Consider the following 23720-nt stretch of genomic DNA (forward strand, 5'->3'; position numbering starts at 1 on the left):
TATGAAATATTACTATTCCAATAGGCCTAGCTAAAGTTGACCTAGCATGTGTTGAGGGAAAAATGTTAAGTTAACTCCAATGAATAGACTCCAGAAATGGATTTGTCCTAATAATTCATTATAAGTTTTACCAGTAATTTTACCAATCCAGTAATAGAATGCAGCAAATAATGCAAATACTGCTCCCATAGATAATACGTAATGGAAATGAGCAACTACATAATAAGTATCATGTAGAGCTACATCCATAGATGCATTAGCTAACATTACACCTGTTAAACCTCCAAGTGTGAATAAAGCTAAGAATCCTAATGCGAATAACATAGGAGTTGTAAATCGGATACTTCCTCCGTATAGAGTAGCAAGCCATGAGAAAATTTTAATACCAGTAGGTACTGCAATAATCATTGTAGCTGCTGTGAAGTATGCTCGAGTATCTACATCTAATCCTACAGTATACATATGGTGAGACCATACGATGAATCCTAAAACACCAATAGATAACATAGCATATACCATACCTAAATAACCGAAAATAGGTTTACCACAGAAAGTAGATACTACGTGGCTAACAATTCCGAATCCAGGGATAATTAAAATATAAACTTCTGGATGTCCGAAGAACCAGAATAAATGTTGGTATAATAGAGGATCTCCTCCACCTGCTGGCTCGTAGAATGAAGTATTAAAGTTTCGATCTGTTAATAACATAGTAATTCCTCCTGCTAATACAGGTAAAGATAGAAGTAATAGAACTGCTGTAATTAATACAGCCCATACAAATAGAGGCATTTTATGGAATGACATTCCAGGAGCTCTCATATTAATAATTGTTGTAATAAAGTTCATTGCACCTAACATAGAAGAAATACCAGATAAGTGAAGACTGAAAATAGCTAAATCTACAGATCCACCAGAGTGAGAAGCAATACCTGATAATGGAGGGTAACATTAATGTTGATAACCTCAAACCCTTATATCTAATAGATATTGGGTTCTATCGTTATACTCAATAGCTCTCGCTATTGTTCGGACTATACCTTCAACCTAAGACTTAGAAGTCCATAATGTATTATCTGCTCTAACTGTTCTTAATCCTCGTAATAATTTTTGAATCTTTACAAGTTGAGAATAGTCTCCTTTGTATTTATTAAACGATCTAGACCAAATTCTATATTCAACACCCTTCATACCTTTCATAGTATTGAAGAAATATTTTGATACATTGTCAATTGCTCTAGAATTAGTAGTATCAATCATATGATGATTATATTTTTCTTTGTATACAACTTTAGTGGAAATGTGAAGAATATGTCTAATACCTTCTAATACTACTCTATCTAATTTTTGAGTAATACCAAATCCATGTACGATTCTATTGGCATCTTTAGTTACCAAATAGAAACTACCTTCAGCTTCTACAAATCCAATTAACCATGACTTAGAAATAACCTTACCTGCCTCATTTGCGTCAGCAATAGGTAAAGTAATTTTATTCCAAGCTGGAGAAATATAAGATTCATCAGGTTTAGTCAATAATAGAGTTTCAATCTGTGCATTTCTTTGAGATTTAGTTAATTTTTTATCTTCAAGAATAGCATATGCTGATTTAAATTTAGCATAATTGAAATATTTAGTTGTTAATAGAGGATATTGATCAAAAATAGGGAAAATAATATTCGCCAGTTGTTTTCGATCTCTGATTCTAAAACTACCCATGTCTCTATTAGATTCAACACTTACTGAACCTACTCCTAATTGTTGTTTAATATAATACAAAGCTCGTAAATTATAAGTATTTTGAGAGATTTTGAACATTAAAGTTCACTTGTTGTTTTGACGTAAGACAGAAAAAGATCCATCTCCATCAGTCATACCAACAAACCATTGTTGAAATTCTGTATTCTTAGGTTGCATCACATTTAGTCTCTGATGGGATAAAATAGAATAATCTAATTTATCCCAGGCGGATTGTCCCCGTGTCAAGAACATTTTTACTGCCAATCTATTAAACCCCAAAGGGTTCATAATTGATGAGTAGTTCTTTCCGAATTGAGGAGTTTCCCGCATCGAGTGATGTTTTGTTGCCCGATCTTTACAGATCGGCGACTGCTTACCATTTTCAACAGTCCATCCAGTACCTGCTCCGTTTTCTACGAAAGCACTAGCTACTAAAAGAATTAAAGAAGGTGGTAATAACCAGAATGAAATATTATTTAATCGAGGGAAAGCCATATCTGGAGCTCCAATCATTAAAGGAACAAACCAGTTCAGTTATTCCATATTTTTCAATATGGACCGGACTATATCTTCACCCGTTTATGGTTAACGGGGCATCGCGTGTAGTCTCTGAGGATCCTACTTGATATTGATTATATTAACCAATAACAAATGATTATGACAGCTAAAAGCCATCACTTTCATTAAGAATATTAATATTCCGTTGGTTTCCTGCTGATTGCCCATTGTACATACTTAAAAATTTTACCCGTTTTTAAGAAGTTAAAAAACTAGGTTTTTAAGTCTTTAGGGGTTTCCAGCAAATAGCGATGTAATAATCATTACAATTACTCATAATGACGGCAACTTTTTAATTTCAATTTATTGATCATAAAATTTATCTAAATGATCCCAATTTCATGTATTTCTTTTTGTATTCATACTATTTTTAGCTTCAAGACACATTAAAGCACCACTTCTAATTAAATGTTTTTTATTTAATTTTAAGTGTAATACTTTAGACCATTCTAAATAATTTAATTGTTTTGAAGAAAACATTGGATATTTTTTAAAATAATTATCCACTAATAAATTAGTAGCATTACTTGAAGTTGTAATAATATAACTAAAATATTCTTTATTATTAATAATTCGTTGTCTAGTTAATAAATTAGTTTGTAAAAATTTAGCAATTAATTCTATAATATTTTTATATGATTCTAATTCACCATGATAATTTTGTTGAATTTCTAATCTATAAAAACATTTAATTCGTTGAATTGTTCCTAATTCTTTATTTTCAATTAAACTTACTTGAAAATAAGAATCAGCATCACTAAATCCAGCAAACCAACTATTACTATCAAAAGGACTTGAATCTAATCCTAAACACACAATGGATTCTTTATCAATATTTTTATTATTTAACCAATTAATAAGTCTATGAAGAGCCTCAATTTTAGGAGTTCGCATTTTCCCATTAATTAATTTAGCTAATTTTAATAATCCTGTAATATTTTGAATTTCATATAAATAATAATTACCTTTTTTAGGTTTTTGAATAAATCCACAATTTAATACTTGTTGTAATTTTTCAACTAAAGGTAAATCATATTGAGTAAATACAATTCTAATAACAGGATGTGTTAATTTTCCATTTGGAGTTTTTTCTTTAGTAGGTACAATAATAATACCATCACCTTCGATTAACCCCGCTAAATAATGACCTAATTGATTATTATTAAAATAAACATTGTGTGTATAATAATTTTGAGTTTGAATATATAAAAACATGAAATTAATTAAACCAGTAGACAAATTTGATTTAATTGAAATTAGGCTTCTACCGAATCCTCCAATCATTGCAGGCATTACTAAGAAAAAAATCATTACAAATGCGTGAGCAGTTACAATTACATTATATAATTGATGATCACCATGTAGATATTGAATTCCAGGACCAGCTAATTCTAGTCTAATTAACATAGAAAAAGCAGTACCAATCATACCCGCAAAAATAGAGAAGATGATATATAAAGTACCAATATCTTTAGCATTTGTTGAGAACAGCCATCTAACCATATTAGAAGTTGTTATAATCCTTTTTTTTATTATTACTTATATTTAAACAAGATAATAAAGGTTTTACTATACCGTACAAATAAGCAAAAGTTGGCAGAGCTGTTCCTTGTGGGTCGACCCGCAGAGCTTTTAGTTAACCAAATATTTTATTATAGCCGAGGGGTCTCGCCTTATCTTAATTATTATTTATTAAAGGTTTTAGTATTGTGGAAGGCAAATTATCATAAAGACATATGCCTTGGACAATAAATAATATACTTACTGTGGGACTCGAACCCACAAGCCTCTCGGCACCGAAGTTTAAATTCGGAGAGTTTACCAATTTCTCCAAGTAAGCAAAAGGTCCAACGCCAACTATGCTGGCAATGGCCCATAGGGTCGCCTTATATTAATAGATATATCCGCAAAGCAGATACTTAATAGTGCAATCCCTCAATTTTATATAGATAACCTACCTAAGGCCTAGGAGTCTGACCTCGGGGGATTTATCCCGATGAAGATAATATTACCGGGAGGGAGATTTGAACTTCCAAGCTTTATGTATGAGATAAACATTTTACCATTAAATTATCCCGGCCATATAATATTTGTTTCTTTTATTTATAATAATTGCAAGTTAACTCCGTATTAAATAGGGTAAGACGACGCAGCCGCCTTTTGCTTTTAACGTAAGTCTTAGACTCATAAGCTTTAAGTATATATTTAAAGACCTCGGAACTTAGAGGTCAAAATTGAATTTTTAATAAATCATAATTTCAGAGTTCCCTGTGTTCATTAATATTCAGGCCCGCCGGGGCGACCCGTCGCCCGGGGAGGCTCCGGGCCGCCCCGGCGGCCCGAGATCAAGAGCTCTGCTTCCTATAGTAACTTTATATAATTAATAAATCTTAGAGATAAATAAGCCGGATTTTGTTATTAAGTTAATGTATCTGTATTTAATATAATTATATTAAATAAAAGGCTGAAGGTTGCGCCTTCGACCTAGGGCTTTCAGACCCTGGCTTCTCATAGGTTAAATTATTCTACTATTTGACGGAATATCCGCTTTATAAGTATATTTCTTTATATTGCCCTAATTCTCATTAGATGTTTTACATTATGATTTATAAAATTTTAAGCCCCGGACTTTCCTCCAAAAATAATATTTGGTTAACTATTTTAACTCCTAAGATTTATATTATATATATTATAATACAATAAATAAAACCCCTAAGCATCTGTTTATACTAGGGTCTTTAGCCCCAAAGGGTCTAATACCCTAGGGGGTCAAAGCCTCCCCGAGCTTTAGATTTTATTTATTTGTCCCTTAATTTGCTTATATTTAAATTTATTATAGTGCGGATGATAGATTTGAACTACCACGTCTAGATCATGAGTCTAGTATGCTGCCATTACACCAATCCGCAAAAATTATTTAATATTTATTTATGAATGAATCTTAAACCTGTCAGGGTTCACTCTACTCAAGGTTTATATTATTATATTGTATATGAGGAGAGAGGGATTCGAACCCCCAAAGAGCACATGGCTCACGAGTTTACAGCTCGCTCACTGACCAATCAGTATTCGCCCCTATATTATTATACGCCTTAAGTTAAGATACTGATACTCGCTTAAGAGTAAACAACTGTAATAAATTATATTTAATAAATTAATTGATTACTTATATAATAATTATTATATAATATTCTTTAACCCTAAAAGATCTAATACCTATCAAAATCCTAAGGCTTTATAGTGTTTTTACTAGAACTTATCGAGCGAGCTTTAATCTTTGAAAATAGTATAAGCCTCGATGAATTGAAAAATACCGTAAACCATTTAAGGTAAGAAGTGCCTAGCACTCCTAATTATTAAGTAAATTTATAATAGACCAACAAGTGACTTGAACACTTATCTGGAAGATTTGCAATCTATCGCATTACCAGTTATGCTAGCTGGTCTAATAATACCGAGGGCCCGCGGGGCGGCCCCTTACCCCTTGGGTCGAGGGTCGACCCGCGGGGCTCAAAGGAGACGTATTTTCTGCCCTTGACTTAAAAACAAACAGAAAATCTGATACTATATTCCAATATTCATCTGAGGTTTTCTGATTAAAATAATATTTTGTCGGGCCAGAGGCGCTACACGCCTCTTTTGCCTTACTTATAATTATTTGGCAACCTATATCAATAAAGGGTTCTTATAAAGGGGGTGGTTATAAATTATTATTAGATAAAATTGTATGTTAAAAAAATTAAGCTTGCTCGTTTAACCAAGCTAAGTATTTTTCTAATGATACTGCTTCTACAGCAATAGGCATGAAACCGTGGTGTACTCCACAAATTTCTGAACATTGTCCGTAGTAAACTCCTTCTCGTTCAACTAAAACAGAAGTTTGGTTTAGTCGTCCAGGAATAGCATCAATTTTAAGTCCTAAAGAAGGAACAGCAAATGAATGAATTACATCCGCTCCTGTTACAATGAATCGAATGTGAGTTCCTACTGGAACTACAACTCGGTTATCTACTTCTAAAAGTCGTAATTGTCCATCTTCTAAGTCATCTGTTGGAACTAAGTAAGAATCGAATTCAATAGATTCTCCATCTTCGTTAACAAAATCAGAGTACTCGTAAGACCAATACCATTGGTGTCCTAATGCTTTAATAGTCATAGCAGGATCAATTACTTCATCCATTAAGTATAATAATTTGAAACTAGGGAAAGCAATTGCAATTAATACAAAAGCTGGAGTAATAGTCCAAATTAATTCAATTAAAGTACCATGGTTGTGGTATTTGTAAACAATTTGGTTTTTGTTAGAACCGAAGTTTACAATAATTGAAGTTAACATCCAAGCAACTCCAAATAAAATAACTACTAGATAGAACATAATTTGATCATGTAATTCTACAATTCCTTCGAACGAAGGTGATGCACCATCTTGGAAAGTCCATTGCCAAGGCTCAGGAGCATCATTCCATACAGGAGAAATGATATTTAATGATTTAAGCATATTTAACATAAATTCTTATGAACGATATCCCTTAGATAAAATTAATATATTGTATATTATATAATATACGTTGTATTAATTGATAATTATTTATTACCATCAATTAATATAATGTCAGAGACAAAATAACTCTGACCCCAAAGTTTTAGATAAACCCTGACTATACCCGTAGCCTTAAATATCGGATTATGAATATCATAACTTAATTTAAGATTCGGAGCGCTAGGCGCTCCTTATCAAGAACGGCTTATGACCGTTCTCGACAAACGGTCTTGGAATTATGAATAATAATGTTTACACATTATTATTATTACTAGCTCTCCCTGCGGGTACACTTACCCGCGGGGGGAGTGAGTCCCCCCGGGGCTAGTGTAGATCGATAGCATCTTTTAAGTAAGAACAAGTTAAAATTGTAAATACGTATGCTTGTAAGATAGCAATACCAAACTCTAATCCAGCTAAAGCTGTTAAGAATAATAGAGGTAATAGACTAACTAATAATAATACAGGTCCTGCAACTACCATTTTCCATGTGAATGTAGAAATAATTTTTAATAGAGAGTGTCCTGCAATCATATTAGCACCTAATCGAACACCTAAAGAAACAGCTCGAGCTAAGTAAGAAATTAATTCAATAGCTACTAATAGGAATACTAATGCTAAAGGAGTACCAGCTGGAATGAAGAATGCGAAAAATCCTAATCCATGTCGTTGGAATCCAATAATAGTTACTCCAATTAAGATAGCTGTTGCTAAACTCATAGTTAATACTAAGTGAGAAGTAGTAGTGAATGAGTAAGGTACTAGACCAACTAAGTTACTAATTAAAACAAAATTGAATAAAGCAAAGATGAATGGAACATAAACTTCGTTTTTTGGTCCAATTTGCTCTCGAACTAGATTTAAGATAGATCCGTATACAGATTCAGAATGAATTGCCCATCGAGAAGGAATAACGTATCCGTTATTTCGAGATAGAACATTCATACCGATAGTGATAGCCACTACCATAATTAAATAGAATCCGATATTAGTTAAAGATAATTTAGTAAATCCGAAGATTGGAGCTAAAATGAAAACAAAATCATTAATTTCAAATTGCTCTAGAGGGTTATTAACTAAGAAAGTTGTAGCTAAAGTTGACATTTTTATTTATTTATCAGTGCTTTTTTATCGAATCGGTACCTCTAGTCCTCAAGTACCTTGCGGCTAATACCATTAATTAGATTAACGGTATTGTAGAGAGAGAGGACGGATGCATAGCATCAATCTAGTTAAGACTATGGTTAATCGAGGTCAGATAAACTAACCTGAACTACTTAAGTATTAACTAGACTACTACATAATTATTATATAAAATATTTTAAATAATAAAAAGAAGTAAGGCCACCTTACTTATAATTTGTATAATCTCCTTTATTAACTAAAGGGGGGGGGGGTGGTTATTAATTAGTTTTATATAATTTATACAAAAACTTGCAAATCTAATATTTACAAAAATTTAAGTTATGGGAATTAGTCTCGGCTTATGCCTTAACCCTAGGTTAAGAGCAAAAGCCTACGAGACTCTTCTTAAGTTAATATTATCCTCCCCACCAGTAAACACTAATGAATAAGAATAACCAAACAACATCAACAAAATGCCAATATAGAATTGCTTGCTCGAATCCTAAGTGGTGGTGATCTGTTAAGTGGTATGATAATACTCGGAATAATCCTACAGTTAAGAAAATTGTTCCTACAATAACGTGAATTCCGTGGAATCCAGTAGCCATATAGAAAGTAGATCCGTATACACCATCACTGAATGTGAATGGAGCATTATAGTACTCAAATGCTTGGAAACCAGTGAAAACTGCAGCTAAAGCTACAGTAGCGATTAATCCGTAAATAACTCCTGCTCGGTTACCTTGGATTAGGCTATGGTGAGCATAAGTTACAGTAGCACCTGAAGAAAGTAAAATAACTGTATTAAGTAATGGAACTTCCCATGGGTTTAGTGTTTCAATACCAGCTGGTGGCCAGTGAGCACCTAATTCTACAGTAGGAGCTAATGATGAATGGAAGAATGCCCAGAAAATACTAATGAAGAAGAAAATTTCAGAAATAACAAATAGAACAAAACCTAAACTTAATCCTTTTTGTACTGCAAAAGTATGGTGTCCTTGGAAAGTACCTTCTCTAGAAATATCTTTAAACCATAAAGTCATAGTAGAAACTAGAGAGATAAATCCAAGAGTTAATAAGAATAAACCATTAGAGTATCCTTGGAATGTCATTACTCCTGATAGAGTAACTACTAATAAAGAAAATGATACAGCAATTGGCCAAGGCGAAGCTTCAACTAAATGAAATGGATGCGCTTGAACTGATCTGTTCATAAATTTCGTTGTCATACTGTATATGTAATTCCTATCATACATTTCTTGAGGCTAATGCCTTAATACTTAGGCCCATCGGGGCGAATATACGCCCTAGATCAGGGCCTACGTCCAAGAAAAGTCAATAATTTATTATTGAAATAGTAATATATCTCTTTTTAATACCCTTAGGCCGCGAAACGGCCCTGGACCATTTGAGGTAAATAATTAACCGAGGGACCGGAGGTCCCCTGCAAGAGCTCGCCAAAATAATATTTTTATTTAAAATATCCGCGAAGCGGATATTTTAAACTACGCGGGCCCTCGCCTCAATAGGCCTACCTAATTACATATTAAATATAATATATAAACTACTAATTGCCGATAAAAGCCGTAGTTCAATAAATTATATTTATTAATATAAGCCCCCGGGTCGGGTTCACCCCTGACCTGGGGGTCCGGGGCGTCCGCCCCGGGGTGGGAAACTAGTTAAATTTCGGAAAACCTAGCTATCTATATCTTAAATGATATTAGATACTAATAAATTAATTTTGTAAGGCAATGCCCGTCAATGCCAGAAATATAATATATATCTAGACAATAGTAATATATTAAATATAATATATATACTATAATTAAGGTGAACCTATATTTTTAACCTTTACTTTTAATTTGTCAAGTTTATATACTATGCCTAGAACTCTTGATTGTTTAAAATTGATACCATAACGGGGTAATAGATATTGACTCATTGCCTCTCGTGTTGCAAGATTCGCATTTTCACAAAACTTTTTATTCAGTTAATATTTTTGCATTCAAGGAGATTTTTTTTTATATTCGTGGTTTTTATCTTATGGCTTCGCCGATATCATGTCTTGATCTTTTAATTTATCTATAGGTTGTCGTAGAGGGAATGGGGTGGTTATTTGTGAGGGTTAAGTTAAGTTAAAAGTAATGGTTACATTGATTGTCTGTATTCTGCAATTCTACCAACAATTTCGGGTACAAATAGAATGAATCCAATATTGATGAAGTATAATACTCCCATTATGATTACTAGATTCTTATTTTCATAAGGATCTTTGTAATATCTCTTTAATAGATAATCAAATAGGAATAATAATCCAGGGTTACCTACAAATGGTAATAATGTAAATAATAATGCGTTTAACATGTTGAATGCTAATGTTGATAAGTTAAGGGAAATCTACCACAGATAATGCCGTAGTTTGCTATATTAATATCTATTATTATTAGTAAATATTGTTATAGGTTTTCGGTGTTGAAAGGGGTGGTATATTTAAATCCCCTATGTTATATTTATTGATATTAAGGGATTTAAATTGGTAATTTATTGTACTATAATTAATTAATAGGGTTTATAGTAGGGTTAAGTCTAAATTAACCCAATATTTTATATTATCTATAACACATTAAAATAGCAATAAAAAGAAAGATAGTAGCATTTCTAGCTTCGTAATGATTAATAATAGCATTCCCGTAAAAAATATATTGATCTCGAGTCATATTTCTTAATACATCTGGAGGGAAATAATAATCTAAAATTCTCGCTACTTCATCACTAGACACTAACATCCAATCTAAAGGATTTGGATTATAAAGAATGTCAATTGATGTTAATAAAATTACTAAAAAAGACATAATGTTAGTTTATAACCAATGGTTATATAGGTAAAACATTTGTGAAAGTATGGAATTAATCCATTGAGAAATTACAAAACGGTACATAACCTATTATCATTACTTATAATATCTAATTATGGGCTTTACAATAAGGAGGTGATTAGTCTAATTGAAATAACTGAGTTCAATAATTATGTTTCATAATTATATGAAAGGAACACAGTTATTTCAACTATAGAAATTTAGCATAACAAAAGTGCTAACCTTTTAATAAGTTTAGTAGATGCTGGCTCATATTTAATATATATACCCTTTGGACGAGTATCGCCTGACGGGACTATTTTATATCTATAAAATAAATAAGCCCGCCGGGGCGACCCGTCGCCCGGAGAGGCTCCAGGCAGCCCCGGCGGCCCGAGGCCTTGATTAATCTCATAGTAATTATAATCAAAATCTGGTTTTATCACCTTAAGAAAATGAATATTTAGTATTAAACTCTAGGGGCGCCGCCCCTTACCCCTTGGGGTAGGGCAAGCCCTAAGCCCCCCGCGGGGCTAGTTTAACAAACTCGCTTTGTTAAGACAAGCCACGTCGGGCGATGCCCGTCGCTGCCCAAGTGGTAGCAGAGGCCGCAGCGCGGCCTCTGCGGCTTAAAAAGCTAGCCCGCGGAGCTAGGATCTATTCCCAATAATATATAGAAATAAAGGTTTTAAGTTATTGGGGGGAGGGAGTCCCCCCGGTAATAACCATTCAGCCACTCGTTCCCGAACGGCTACCTTGTTATGACTTCAGACCAGTCGTTTACTATCCTTGGATGTCTTTAGACAACTTCAGGTATAGCTTACTCCCAGCCCGTGACAGGCAGTTAGTAGATCTTGAAGCTTTAATTTCACCGTGACGTGGTGATTCACGATTACTAGCAATTCCTAATTCATGAGCTCGAGTTACAGAGCTCAATCCACAAAGGGGAAATTTGGGGATTACCTCCAAGTTACCTTATTGGATCCTTTTGTATTCCCCCTAGCTGCACGTCTGTAGCCCACTCCATAAGGGCCATGAGGGCTTGTCTTAGTCCTAATTATTCCAGTTTATCACTGGATGCTCAACTAGATATTAACTAGTTGCAAGGGTTTTGTTCGTTATGCGGACTTAACCTTACATCTCACGACACGAACTGAAGACAGCCATGCAACGCCTGTGTAGCATTCAAGGAGTGGTAAGATGTTGTGCGGATCATCACATTAAACAACATGCTTCACTGCTGGTTTTCAAGACCCTCTATACTTTTGGGTTTCAACCTTGCGGCAGTACTCCCCAGGTGGAGTGCTTTAATCTACATTTATAGACTGATTAATAACCAATCTAAGGCACTCATCGTTTACGGTATGGACTACACGGGTCTCTAATCCGTTTTGCTCCCCATACTTTCGTACCTCAGCGTCAGTGTTTAGTTAGAAAGAAGCCTTCGCCTTAAGCGGTCTTCCGAGGATCAACAGATTCCATCCCTACTCTCGGAGTTCCTCTTTCCTCCATTACACTCTAGTTTCACAGTTACTGAAAAGCTCTTATTCATTTAGTTCGATACCTTTCAGTCTTATGATACAGCCTACGTACCCTTTAGACCCATTAATGATGAATAATGCTTACCCCTCTCGTATTACCGCGACTGCTGGCACGAGATTGGTCGGGATTAATAGGAAAGTACAGTCATTATCCTCCTTTCCGTTAGGACTTTATCAAATTAATGTATCCGTCCTTCTAGGTGACTGGTTCAGCCTTTCGGCCATTGACCAAGATTCCGCACTGCTGCCGATACTTTGCTCGTGTGGGCCTTTCTCATTCCCACTGTGGTTGATCGTCCTCTCAGACCAACTATAGATCATTGGCTTGGTAAGCCGTTACCTTACCAACTACCTAATCTATTCAATAGGTACATCCATAGGCGGAATTAATCCGTTTCAATATTTGGTATTCCACCAATCCTATGGGTAGCTTGCCTATTCATTACTCACCCGTTCGCCATGTCAGAATACAAGTATTCCGCATTCGACTCGCATGTGTCAAGTCCCTAGATAGCATTCACTCGAAACTAAGTTTAAATTTTTACTTACTATTATAATTTGGAGAGATCGTTGATCTCCTCTTCTACTTCATTATAGTTGGAATAGAAGATATTATAAATTAAAATCTTATTTGTTACTTATATTTTACTAAATATAATTATTAGTTTCATTTTATTTAATGAACCCTGCCTCTTATTTTTAACCTAGCCCGCGGAGCCGCGTAGCGGCTCCGCTGGTCTGACCCGCGCGCGCTCCGCGCGCGGGGCTAGGCTTATATAATTCTTAATTAAGGCCCGCCGGGGCGACCCGTCGCCCAGGGGGGCTCCGGGCCGCCCCCGGCGGCCCGAGGGTTTAATTATAGTATATGTTAAATAGCCTCTGAGTCAGATTCACCCCCTGATCCCAGGTCCGGAGCGCACCCCCGGGGTAATAAACCTCTTACCTTTATTATAACCTTTAGATAATTATAATAAACCTCTTACCTTTATTATAACCCTTTAGATAATTATTAGGGGGGCCCGATCCAATAACGGATCGGACCCGTTTAGTATTAAGATGAATACCCGGGCCGACGGAGAGTCGGCCCGTAGACCTTAGGGGGGCGATCCTTCGCCCCCTCGGCCCTTATTAATATAAACAGATTACGCTGCGTATAGTAATAGGAATGCCATCATTAATGCGAATAGACCAATTGCTTCTGTTAAAGCGAACCCAAGAATTGTGTAAGAGAATAATTGAGGTCGTAGAGAAGGGTTTCGAGAAGTAGAGTTAATTAAAGCTGCGAATACTAATCCAACTCCAACTCCAGCTCCTGCTAGTCCAATAGTTGCTAATCCTGCTCCTAAAATTTTAGCTGCTGCTACCATAATTTTTTATTTATCCAGCCAAAGGCTAGTTAAGATAAAACATTTGTGAAGTATATGGAATTAATCCATTGAGAAATTACAAGACGGCACATAGATTACATTGTAATCTAGTTTTATTGCCTATTATCATTACTTATATTAATAATAACCCCAATCGGAATCGAACCGATATTCCCACAGTGAAGTTGTGGTGTCTTAACCATTGTACCATGAGGTCTATAAAAATCCAAAGGCCCTAAGCCGGGGACGCTGCCCCCCCCGGAGTTCACCTATCGCGTCTAAAGCGCGGCCTATATTTTGTTAAATTACTGGGCTGGGAAGGCTCGAACTCCCATTAGCCGACATCAAAAGTCGGTGACTTACCAATTAGTCAACAGCCCAATTAAACCCAAGAAAGCCGAGAGTTTAAAAATATCCGCAAAGCGGATATTTTTAAATAAAAATATTATTTTGGCAACCGTAGGCCGTTCTCCATAAGGAATGCTCAGCGTTCTGAGCTTTTGATCTGATGAATCTGACTTGGGCCTTTATCCAACTCAGGGGTTAAAAACCCAAGGGACTGAGTCCTCTCGGGTATCCCATTATTTAATTTTTAAATACGGGTAAAGGCCCACTTCCGTGGGCCTTTACCTTTTTTTTATTAAAATATGTGCTGGCTAGTAGAATTGAACTACTATTACCTCGATTACAAATCGAGTGCATTACCAATTATGCTAAGCCAACTTATTACTTTTATTTAATTAAACTATATATCTGATACTTAAACGATATACATAAATCCCTTGATAACAAAATATATAAGTAAGTAATTAGGTTTTGTCTTTTTAAAATATATTTTAATATTAAGGTTAATAATCTAGGGTCGGACTTCCGACTCAAGTCTTAACGGACATCTGGACTAAAACTTTACCCGAGGGACGGTCCCTTACCCCCCTGAGGGTCGAAGGTCGACCCCCCGCGGGGCTCATTATATATTTTGTTTGCATTTTACATGTTTCTCTTTAATATATAAGTTATATATTATAAATATAGACCTGATTGGTAATTAACCCTACCTAATCAGGCACAATTACAATAGCCCGGTGGAAGACGGGCTTCGTTCCGGGTACGGGGCGGCTCGCTGCCCCGGGATTTACGTTGTAATGGAATTTTCGATAAATTGAGGTAACTCCTCTTATCAGCCTAAATTACTAATTTTATTACATGAATAAAGAAATCTACAAATTAGTAGGAGCTGTAGGAGCAACTATGACAGGTATGTATACAGCGACTATGACTGCTGTTTCAAGACAGCAAGAAATTAATGCCAATAAAGAGGTTGCATTAAAAAAATTAGAACAGGTCCCCGGGTCGGGCACCCCTGGCCCGGTGGGCTGCGGGGCGCCTGCCCCGTGGATAAAATCTTCACTGAAGATAGACTGGCTTTGGATAAAGAAAGACTAGTATTCGATAGAGAAAGATTCGAATTTGAAAAACTAATAGTATCTCTTTCTGACAATGAATTTAATATTAATTCAGTCCAACCTTCTAGCGATATTAATTCAGCTTTTGAACCTTCTAATTTGGTAATGAAAAATCTGAGTTTAACATTTATTTGTTTTACTTCAGTAACTATTATTTTAACTATTAGTCTAACATTTAATTATTTAATTAAAATGTATGGAAACACGTTAGTACATAAATTACCTAGAATTTTTCACCCTTTTTATAACTTTTATAATAAATACTTATTATATTCAAGTCTATTTGATTTAAGTATTATTTTATTATGTCAATCAGTAGGATTATTGCTATGCTTATTTTTATATTTATCTTAATGAATAATCTTAATCAATATATTCTAATTAATATACCTCTATTAATAACCCCCCTTAATTTTCTAAAGCCCGGGGGGCTTTGACCCCTCGGGTATTAGACCCTTCGGGGCTAAAGGTTCTTACCCTCTAAGATTCTGGGCGAGGCCCAGAACTCAAGGATTAAGAGTACAAGCCCTAGATATACATCTAGGGTACTAAAACCTTTAATTATATATATCGTTTGATATATTTGATGATATGTTATTACCAAGTTACTTGAGAATTTAGTATTGCCCAGCTTAACATATTACTATGCTTACACCTGCAACCTATTAAGACTGTGATCTACAGTCACTCTAATAAAGAATCGTGTCAAGATGGGCTTCCCGCTTAAGACGCTATCAGCAGTTATCCTTTCTGAACGTAGCTTTCCTGCCGTACTGTAACAAACCGGGCCCGCCGAAGGCGGGACTGGTCAAAACGGGATCCCAGAGGGATCCCCTTTGGACCTAAAATAGGTAGTAAACAATAACAGGTATACCAGAGGTTCATATCACTCGGTCCTCTCGTACTAGAGTAATGTTCTTGTCCGATTCTAATTCCATTAGTAGATAGGAACCGTACTGTCTCACGACGTACTTAACCCAACTCACGTACCACTTTACTCGGCGAACAGCCGAACCCTTGGGAGCGCCTACACCCCCAGGATGTGATGAGTCGACATCGAGGTGCCAAACCAATCTGTCAATATGGACTCTCGAGATTGATCAGCCTGTTATCCCTAGCGTAGCTTTTATTCGTTGAGCGATGGCCATTCCATGATGGACCACCGGATCACTATGACCTACTTGCGTATCTGTATGACTTGTCAGTCTTACAGTTAAGCCGGCTTATGCCATTACACTTAATTAGGCTATCTTTAGCCCATTGGTTTCCATCCAATTTAAGCCGACCTTTGTACTTCTCCGGTACTATATGGGAGAAATCCGCCCCAGATAAACTGCCCATTAATCACTGTCCGGAATAATTCCGTATAGCGTGCTCCTAATCAAGTCAAGGTATTTCACTGATGTCTAATCGACTCCCTTGTATTCTACACCTTAATTATAAGCACACAATGACTAACTACAGTAAAGCTGCATAGGGTCTTCCCGTCTAGCTAATGGTAATCCGCATCTGCACGGATAATTCAATTTCACTGAGCTCATCTTGGAGACAGTAAGAGTATCGTTAAACCATTCATGCGCGACCATAATTAGTGGCCAAGGTATTTCGCTCAAATTCCACGCAATGAATGTCGGATAAACAACGGGGTCCCATCTAATTAAGGATGAGGCCGTTGGTATCCTGGGTCCACACCTTTCGATGTGGCTTGGACTATATCATGATCTGTTTATTTTCTATTCAGATTTATTCCTGCTTGAATTGTTCTAATCTTATCTAATCCTTCCGGAGTTAAATGAAGTTTATTTTCTAACATTGAATGAACCAGTTTAAAATCTAAATAATCTAAAGACTTAACAGTCAATAGTGAGTTCTGATCTAAGAAGGGAAATAGTTTCTTTGATAAATCTTGTCTATCTCTGATTCTATATTGTAGTTTCATGGGAGTATCATTAATAACATATCCACATCCAAAAAAATCAACTAATTTATTCATTAATTCTTTATCTCGGATGTGTTGAGTGATTGAGAATTCAAGTGATACTTGATATCCTAATTTCATTGATTTGTTTTTAGAAACACTTACATGGAAACATCCTTCTCCATCAATAAATCCTACGATCCAATTAGGATTAAGTAAACTCGCATTATATAATAATTTTATATCCATAGTTTTGATTTAACCGGGTCGAGTCATTAGTATCTCCCTTGCGACTATTTAATAATGTTGTTGAAATAGGACTTATGTCCTACTTATACCTTAAATAGTTATTTGATTAAATCAATATAAACAGATCCCCAACGTGTAGTCTCTGAGGGGTCAATTACGACTTCCCTGCTGATTGTCCAATTCTTTAGATTTTCACTGCGATCAATGATCACGAGTACTAAAGACTCTAAGGAGTTTCCAGCATATAGTTAGGTTCAAGACATAATCACTTATGTCAGGGGCAGCGAATAATAATTCTTCTCCTTAACGGAGCTACCTGAGGATCGTTATAGTTACAACCGCTGTTTACTGGAGGTTCAATCAGCACCGTATTAGTGCCTCTCTTGACTTACCAGCACTGAGCAGGTATCAGTCTTTATACATCTAGTTTCCTATTAGCAAAGACCGGTGTTTTAAGTAAACAGTCGTACTCTTCTATTCTGTGCCACGATCATAAAAATCGTACTCCTTCTCCCGAAGTTACGGAGTCATTTTGCCGAGTTCCTTCAAGATGATTCGCTCAACGCCTTGGTATATTCTACCAGCAGACCAGTGTCGGTTTAGGGTACGGTTAAATAATTAGATCATTTCCTGAATTTTAAACTAATACTACACCATTACTGATATAGATTAATATTAAAACTGTTATCTAAATTAGTTTTTCTCATCGATTACTCCTATCGGAGTTCACTCATATAGAGCCCCACCGGAGTGAGGCCTTGGCTTTAAAAATCTTAGAGGCCGTTACTTTACTCATGGAGGTTGAGCCTAGCCATGAAACCCTTCTGCTTTCGGCGAGTGGGATTTTATCCACTTTTACGTTACTCATGTCAGCATTCTCTCCTCAGTTATGTCCAGATAAGGAAACCCTATCCTTCAACCATGTCCTGAGTGTTCCGCTACCCTCCAACATTCTTTATAATGTTGGGACAAGATCTCGGTATACTACTTAGACCCGATACATTGTCGGTGCCCTTGAAACTTATAAATACAGACCATTGAGCTATTACGCTTTCATTAACGGATGGCTGCTTCCAAGCCCACCGAATGGTTGTGTAATTTCATGGACTACCTTAATTTCACTTAGTAGTATTTAGGGACCTTAATTCTTGTTCTGGGCTGTTTCCCTCTCGACTAAAGACCTTAGCACCTATAGTCTGACCGTCCTTTATTAACTGTAAACCATTCCGAGGTTAGATTCCCAAACAATAAATGTTTGGGAATCGGTTAAATAACCGATTCTATTGATAGAGCCATCACGACCCCCCAATCAAGTCCACAAGGGACATAGTATCCAGTGCTGTACCAGTTTACAGATACGAAGGACAACATACCAAAATATGTTTCGCGGAATACCAGCTATCTCCAGGTTAGATTGGCCTTTCACCCCTTACCACAACTCATCCAAGCCTATTGCCACAGGCACTGGTTCGGTCCTTAATGACCTGGTCATGGTAAGATCACCTGGTTTCGGGTCTAATCCATGGTACTTACCCATTTAACGTAGTCGCTTTCGCTAAGTATTTCTACTTGCACCACAGATTAACTCGCTGACCCATTATGCAAAAGGTACGCAGTTATCTTGTATTTAAACTCAGATTCCTGCTGCTTATAGAACTACCGGTTCAGGATCTTTTCACCAGTTACCTACTTACTTTTCAACTTTCCCTCACGGTACTCTTCACTATCGCTCAATACATCATATTTAGCCTTAGAGGATGGTTCCCCTATATTCAGACAAGTTATCTCTCATCTTACTTACTACTTTTCTAATTTATCTTATTACGGGACTTTCACCCTCTATGGTTTGTCATTCCAGACAAATTATAATTTAATTTTAATTCCCACCAAAAATGGAAATTCACGGAATGGTAAACCATTCCGTTAGAAAATAGGCTAACCCGCTTTCGCTCACCACTACTAACGGGATCTCGGTTGATTTCTTTTCCTTCTACTACTTAGATGTTTCAGTTCGTAGAGTTATTATTATATTGGTTTCCCTTAGGATTTTCGTAATTATTAAATCATTCATTACGAATTTTGGTATAAACTACCTCCTTTGGATGTATTGGCTAGTCATCCCCGATAGTCCCTTTTTCATCTTGGTAATACATTACATATCATTATTTGATACTTATTTTATTAATAGTTTTATTAAAAATAACCAATGTTAACTCGTTATTTACATAGAATTATTTAATTATACCACACTCAGGCCCGTCAGGCGGGTCCTTATTTATCAGGCTATTTTGCTATCCTAATAATTGCAAGAGTAGAGAGTAACCTAATTAATATTAAGGGGTTTCTATTAGCAATGATATTTATTTAATTCGCAAAATGATTAGGCAGGTTAAGAACCTGCCTAAATTTATTAGTGCCTATATATATTATATATATTAATTTTAACTATTTAGTTTCCCATTAATTTAATGGTACTTATAGAATCTACCACGAAAAGGTAAGTTAAACTTCCCCGATTATAATCGAGGGTTATACTATAGTCTTGGGCCCGCCGGGCGGTCCTGTACCCCTTGGGGCGGGGGGCTGCCCCCGGCGGGGCTAAAAATATTGAACTCTTCTAGGGGTAAATTCACTCGGCGGGCTCTTGGGAAATTTATCATAATTCTGTCCGGAGGGGCGCAGCCCCTCTGGATCGGTCCGGCTGCGCCGGGCCAGTCCTTTTTAAGACCTTTGATTTTTCGTATTTTTAGAATACTGATTGGCAATATCTATCAAGAATATAGTATATTAGATTCCAAAACCCCGCGCACGTAGCGCGCGGGGTCCGTCCCGCGGGCCGCAATGCGGCCCGCGGGTCTAGGGATTATATTTAATAATTCCTAAGCCCGGGGGGCTTGCCCCCTCGGGTATCTCCCGAGGGGGAAGTTAACACTCAATTAAGAGCCCCGGCGGCGCGTAGCGCCGCCGGGATAAGAAATCCGGGCGGCTTAGCCGCCCGGGCCCTGGCAAGTATAACCAATTAGGTCCGCGGGGCTAATGCCCCGAGTAAACCTATTTAACCGCGCCAAAGGGCCGCGGAGCGGCCCCTTGACATAGTTAATTATTTAGACGCTAAGAACATTCGAGCTGATTGTACTAACATAAAGTTAGGTAAAATGTATTTAGATGCTACATATAGTAAAACCATAAGTAGAAGAAATGCGAATGATACTTGGTTTAAGAAATAAAATGGAACTAATTGTGGCATTATTTTCTAAAAATTATTAATAAGTTAAGGGAAATCTTCCACAGCAAAGCCGTAGATTATTATAAATAATAAACCATATAATAGGGTTTATTATTTAGTTTCTTTTATTCTAAAATCTTAGGTCTGGTTAACCTGGACCTAGAATACAAGGCGTCTATCTTAAATACATTATTTAATATTGTTATTATGTGTATATATATTATATTAAATAAGTCGAAAAGAGCGCAAAGCGCCCCCTTTTGATAAGGGCCTCAAGTTTAATATAAACCCTATATTATATTTATATAAACTGTATAATTTATTATCAGTATTAAAGTAAAAGATAGTATAAAATAACATAAATTTTATCCGGGGTATCCGCCTTGGTTATTAAATTTTGGATTTATAACTAAACTGAGGTTAAGCCACAGTACCGAAATTATTTCGGAATAGCAGTATTATTTTATTAGCCCCGGGTCTATAGACCCGGGTCAAAGGTTCCCATATTTAAGGTTCCGGCGATCGCCGGAACTAGGACCAAAGATTTTGTCTTAGGTTATAATATTATACATAAAATATATAATATTTAGGAACTCAGTCTTAGACCAAATTATATTAAAGTGATAAACCACTTATTGTCTATGAATCAATGCCGAGTTCGGCATTGAGGCTGAGAGCGATTACGGCTGCTTCCTGTAAGGGGGCGTTGGACGCCCTTAATCTTTTAATATAATTACTGTTTTCTCTATTTAAGAAGTAACAATCTAAATTATAACTATGATTTTATCACTATTGGTTACACCTATTTTAGGTGTTATTGGTGTTATCTTATCTGGAGAAAATACTTCTTTACAGAAAAAGGTAGCTCTTACTAGTTCATTATTAACTTTTGTATTATCTTTAGTTCTTTGGGCTGGATTTGATTCTAATTATAATGGATTCCAATTTGTTAGTTCTTTCCCTACTGTAACTACTCAAGAAGTAGTAGGAGTAGATGGTATTTCTTTATTTTTTGTTTTACTAACTACACTTATTATCCCTATTTGTATTTTAGCTAGTTGGGAAAGTATTAAAACAGGAATTAAATATTTCTTAATCGCTTTCTTAGTTCTAGAAACTTTATTAATCGCAGTATTTGTAGTTCTAGATTTATTATTATTCTACATTTGTTTCGAAAGTGTATTAATCCCTATGTTCTTAATTATTGGTATTTGGGGTGCACGAGAAAGAAAAATTCATGCAGCTTACCAATTTTTCCTATATACTTTATTAGGTTCTTTATTTATGTTATTAGCTATCCTAGTAATTTATTTTGAAGTAGGATCAACTGATTACCAAGTATTAGCAGTAGCAGATATTAGTGAAACACGACAAAGAATTTTATGGTTAGGATTCTTCTTATCATTTGCGGTAAAAGTTCCTATGATTCCTTTCCATATTTGGTTACCTGAAGCTCATGTAGAAGCTAGTTTAGCCGGATCTATTATTTTAGCTGGAGTTTTATTAAAATTAGCTGGTTATGGATTCTTACGATATTCTATTGCTATTTTACCAGATGCTTCTGTATTCTTTACTCCTCTTGTTTATTCTTTAGCCGTTATTAGTATTATTTATTCATCTTTCACTACTCTAAGACAAGTAGATTTAAAAAAAATTATTGCTTATTCTTCTGTAGGACATATGAATATTACTTTATTAGGTTTATTCAGTAACACAATTCAAGGAATTGAAGGATCATTAATCCTTATGCTTGCTCATGGAGTAGTATCTCCAGCATTATTCATTTGTGTAGTAATTTTATATGATCGATACCATACTCGACTATTAAAATATTACCGAGGATTAACTCAACACATGCCTGTATGGTCTATTATGTTCTTCCTATTCACATTAGGTAACATTGCAGTTCCATTATCTGCCAACTTTGTAGGTGAGTTTATGACATTCACTGGAGCTTTCCAACAAAATCCTGTACTAACTGTATTAGGAGGTTTAGGAATGATTTTAAGTGCTGCGTACGGTATCTGGTTATATAACAGAACTGCATTCGGTGCTCAAAGTCGATATTTAGCCCCAATGGGTGATATTAACCGACGAGAATTTATGACTTTAGTACCATTATTATTCTTAATGTTTGTAATGGGAGTATTCCCTAATTTATTCTTAGAGCCTATGCATTTAGCAGTATCTAATTTATTAATTTAATTAATAACCACCCCCCCCTATATATTAAATACTTTATTTATAAATATAGAGTCCTGCGTCTGCGGGGGTTCACCTTCTTTATAACCATTCATATTCACCTATAAATAATTTACTATGGGTTTTATATTATATAGTTATGACCCAGGAGCTTCGCCCTTGGCTTAAGATGATACACCTGAGGGGGCGCGGGGCTTGAACCTAATTAATAAATCTAAGTAACATAGTAATCCACCTACCTAAATATTTTGTATAAGTAATGGATTAAGGGGTTGTAACTTAATCGGTAAAGTTCCCGACTTTTAATCGGTATTATTAGGGTTCAAATCCCTACGACCTCAATTAATTTGTTTCAAATATAAGTAAAGAATAAATTTTTAAAAAGATCTGGACGTAAAACGTTTAGGATTAAAAAGGCCGGCCAAAGGCCGGCCCTTTGAGGAGTATAGTTAAGTTGGTTATAATTGGGATCTCCAAAATCTTTGTCGTGGGTTCGAATCCTACTACTCCTGGTTATAAAAGCCGACGGCGGTCAGAGAGCGCTTTAGGCACCCTTGGCTTTGTTCAGACCGAAAATTACCTGAACAGGTTTTACCTAAGATCTACAAGCCAGAAGTTGTTTATATTTAAAAATTATTATAATATAAGAATAATAACCGCGCGGGTATAACCCGACGTTACCCTAGTGGTACAGAAAGACTTTTCTCTCTGGGCTTTTATCAGTCTGGTAACTCAATCGGTAGAGTGATATGTTGATAACGTATAAGTTAGAGGTTCGATCCCTCTTCAGACTATAAAATATTTAAGGTCCCCCGGGCGACCCCTCGCCCGGAGGGGCCACGGGGCCGCCCGGCGGACCCACGGTACAATAAAAATTGGTGTATATACTTAAGGCCATTTTTAAACTATAGACCTTGACTCTTTGAACTAGGT

At 35.9% G+C, this 23720-nt stretch overlaps 1 protein-coding gene and 9 non-coding genes across 10 annotated transcripts; 3 read left to right on the forward strand and 7 right to left on the reverse strand. All coding sequences in view use genetic code 4, as the record gives it.

Annotated features, from left to right (window-relative positions):
• Nucleotides 1-4056: 4056 nt before the first annotated feature.
• Nucleotides 4057-4138, reverse strand: ATC70_004092. Its single transcript has one exon. It is a non-coding gene; the product is annotated as a tRNA-Leu (tRNA).
• Nucleotides 4139-4307: 169 nt separating this feature from the next.
• Nucleotides 4308-4378, reverse strand: ATC70_004093. The gene has a single exon. It is a non-coding gene; the product is annotated as a tRNA-Met (tRNA).
• Nucleotides 4379-5136: 758 nt separating this feature from the next.
• ATC70_004094 lies at nt 5137-5207 on the reverse strand. The gene has a single exon. It is a non-coding gene; the product is annotated as a tRNA-Met (tRNA).
• Nucleotides 5208-5671: 464 nt separating this feature from the next.
• On the reverse strand, nt 5672-5744 carry ATC70_004095. The gene has a single exon. It is a non-coding gene; the product is annotated as a tRNA-Cys (tRNA).
• A 293-nt stretch (nt 5745-6037) lies between these two features.
• ATC70_004096 (uncharacterized protein) lies at nt 6038-6478 on the reverse strand (the record flags this gene model as incomplete). The annotated part of the gene is made up of 1 exon: nt 6038-6478. The coding sequence occupies one exon, from the start codon at nt 6476-6478 to the stop codon at nt 6038-6040; it is 441 nt and encodes a 146-aa protein (XP_064678438.1).
• A 7396-nt stretch (nt 6479-13874) lies between these two features.
• On the reverse strand, nt 13875-13946 carry ATC70_004097. Its single transcript has one exon. It is a non-coding gene; the product is annotated as a tRNA-Glu (tRNA).
• Nucleotides 13947-14379: 433 nt separating this feature from the next.
• On the reverse strand, nt 14380-14452 carry ATC70_004098. Its single transcript has one exon. It is a non-coding gene; the product is annotated as a tRNA-Thr (tRNA).
• Nucleotides 14453-23055: 8603 nt separating this feature from the next.
• On the forward strand, nt 23056-23128 carry ATC70_004099. Its single transcript has one exon. It is a non-coding gene; the product is annotated as a tRNA-Lys (tRNA).
• A 98-nt stretch (nt 23129-23226) lies between these two features.
• On the forward strand, nt 23227-23299 carry ATC70_004100. The gene has a single exon. It is a non-coding gene; the product is annotated as a tRNA-Trp (tRNA).
• Nucleotides 23300-23508: 209 nt separating this feature from the next.
• On the forward strand, nt 23509-23581 carry ATC70_004101. The gene has a single exon. It is a non-coding gene; the product is annotated as a tRNA-Ile (tRNA).
• The last annotated feature ends 139 nt before the right edge of the window (nt 23582-23720 follow it).

Source organism: Mucor velutinosus, mitochondrion (assembly GCF_035048745.1).
Source record: "Mucor velutinosus strain NIH1002 mitochondrion, complete sequence, whole genome shotgun sequence".
NCBI lineage: Eukaryota > Fungi > Mucoromycota > Mucoromycetes > Mucorales > Mucoraceae > Mucor > Mucor velutinosus.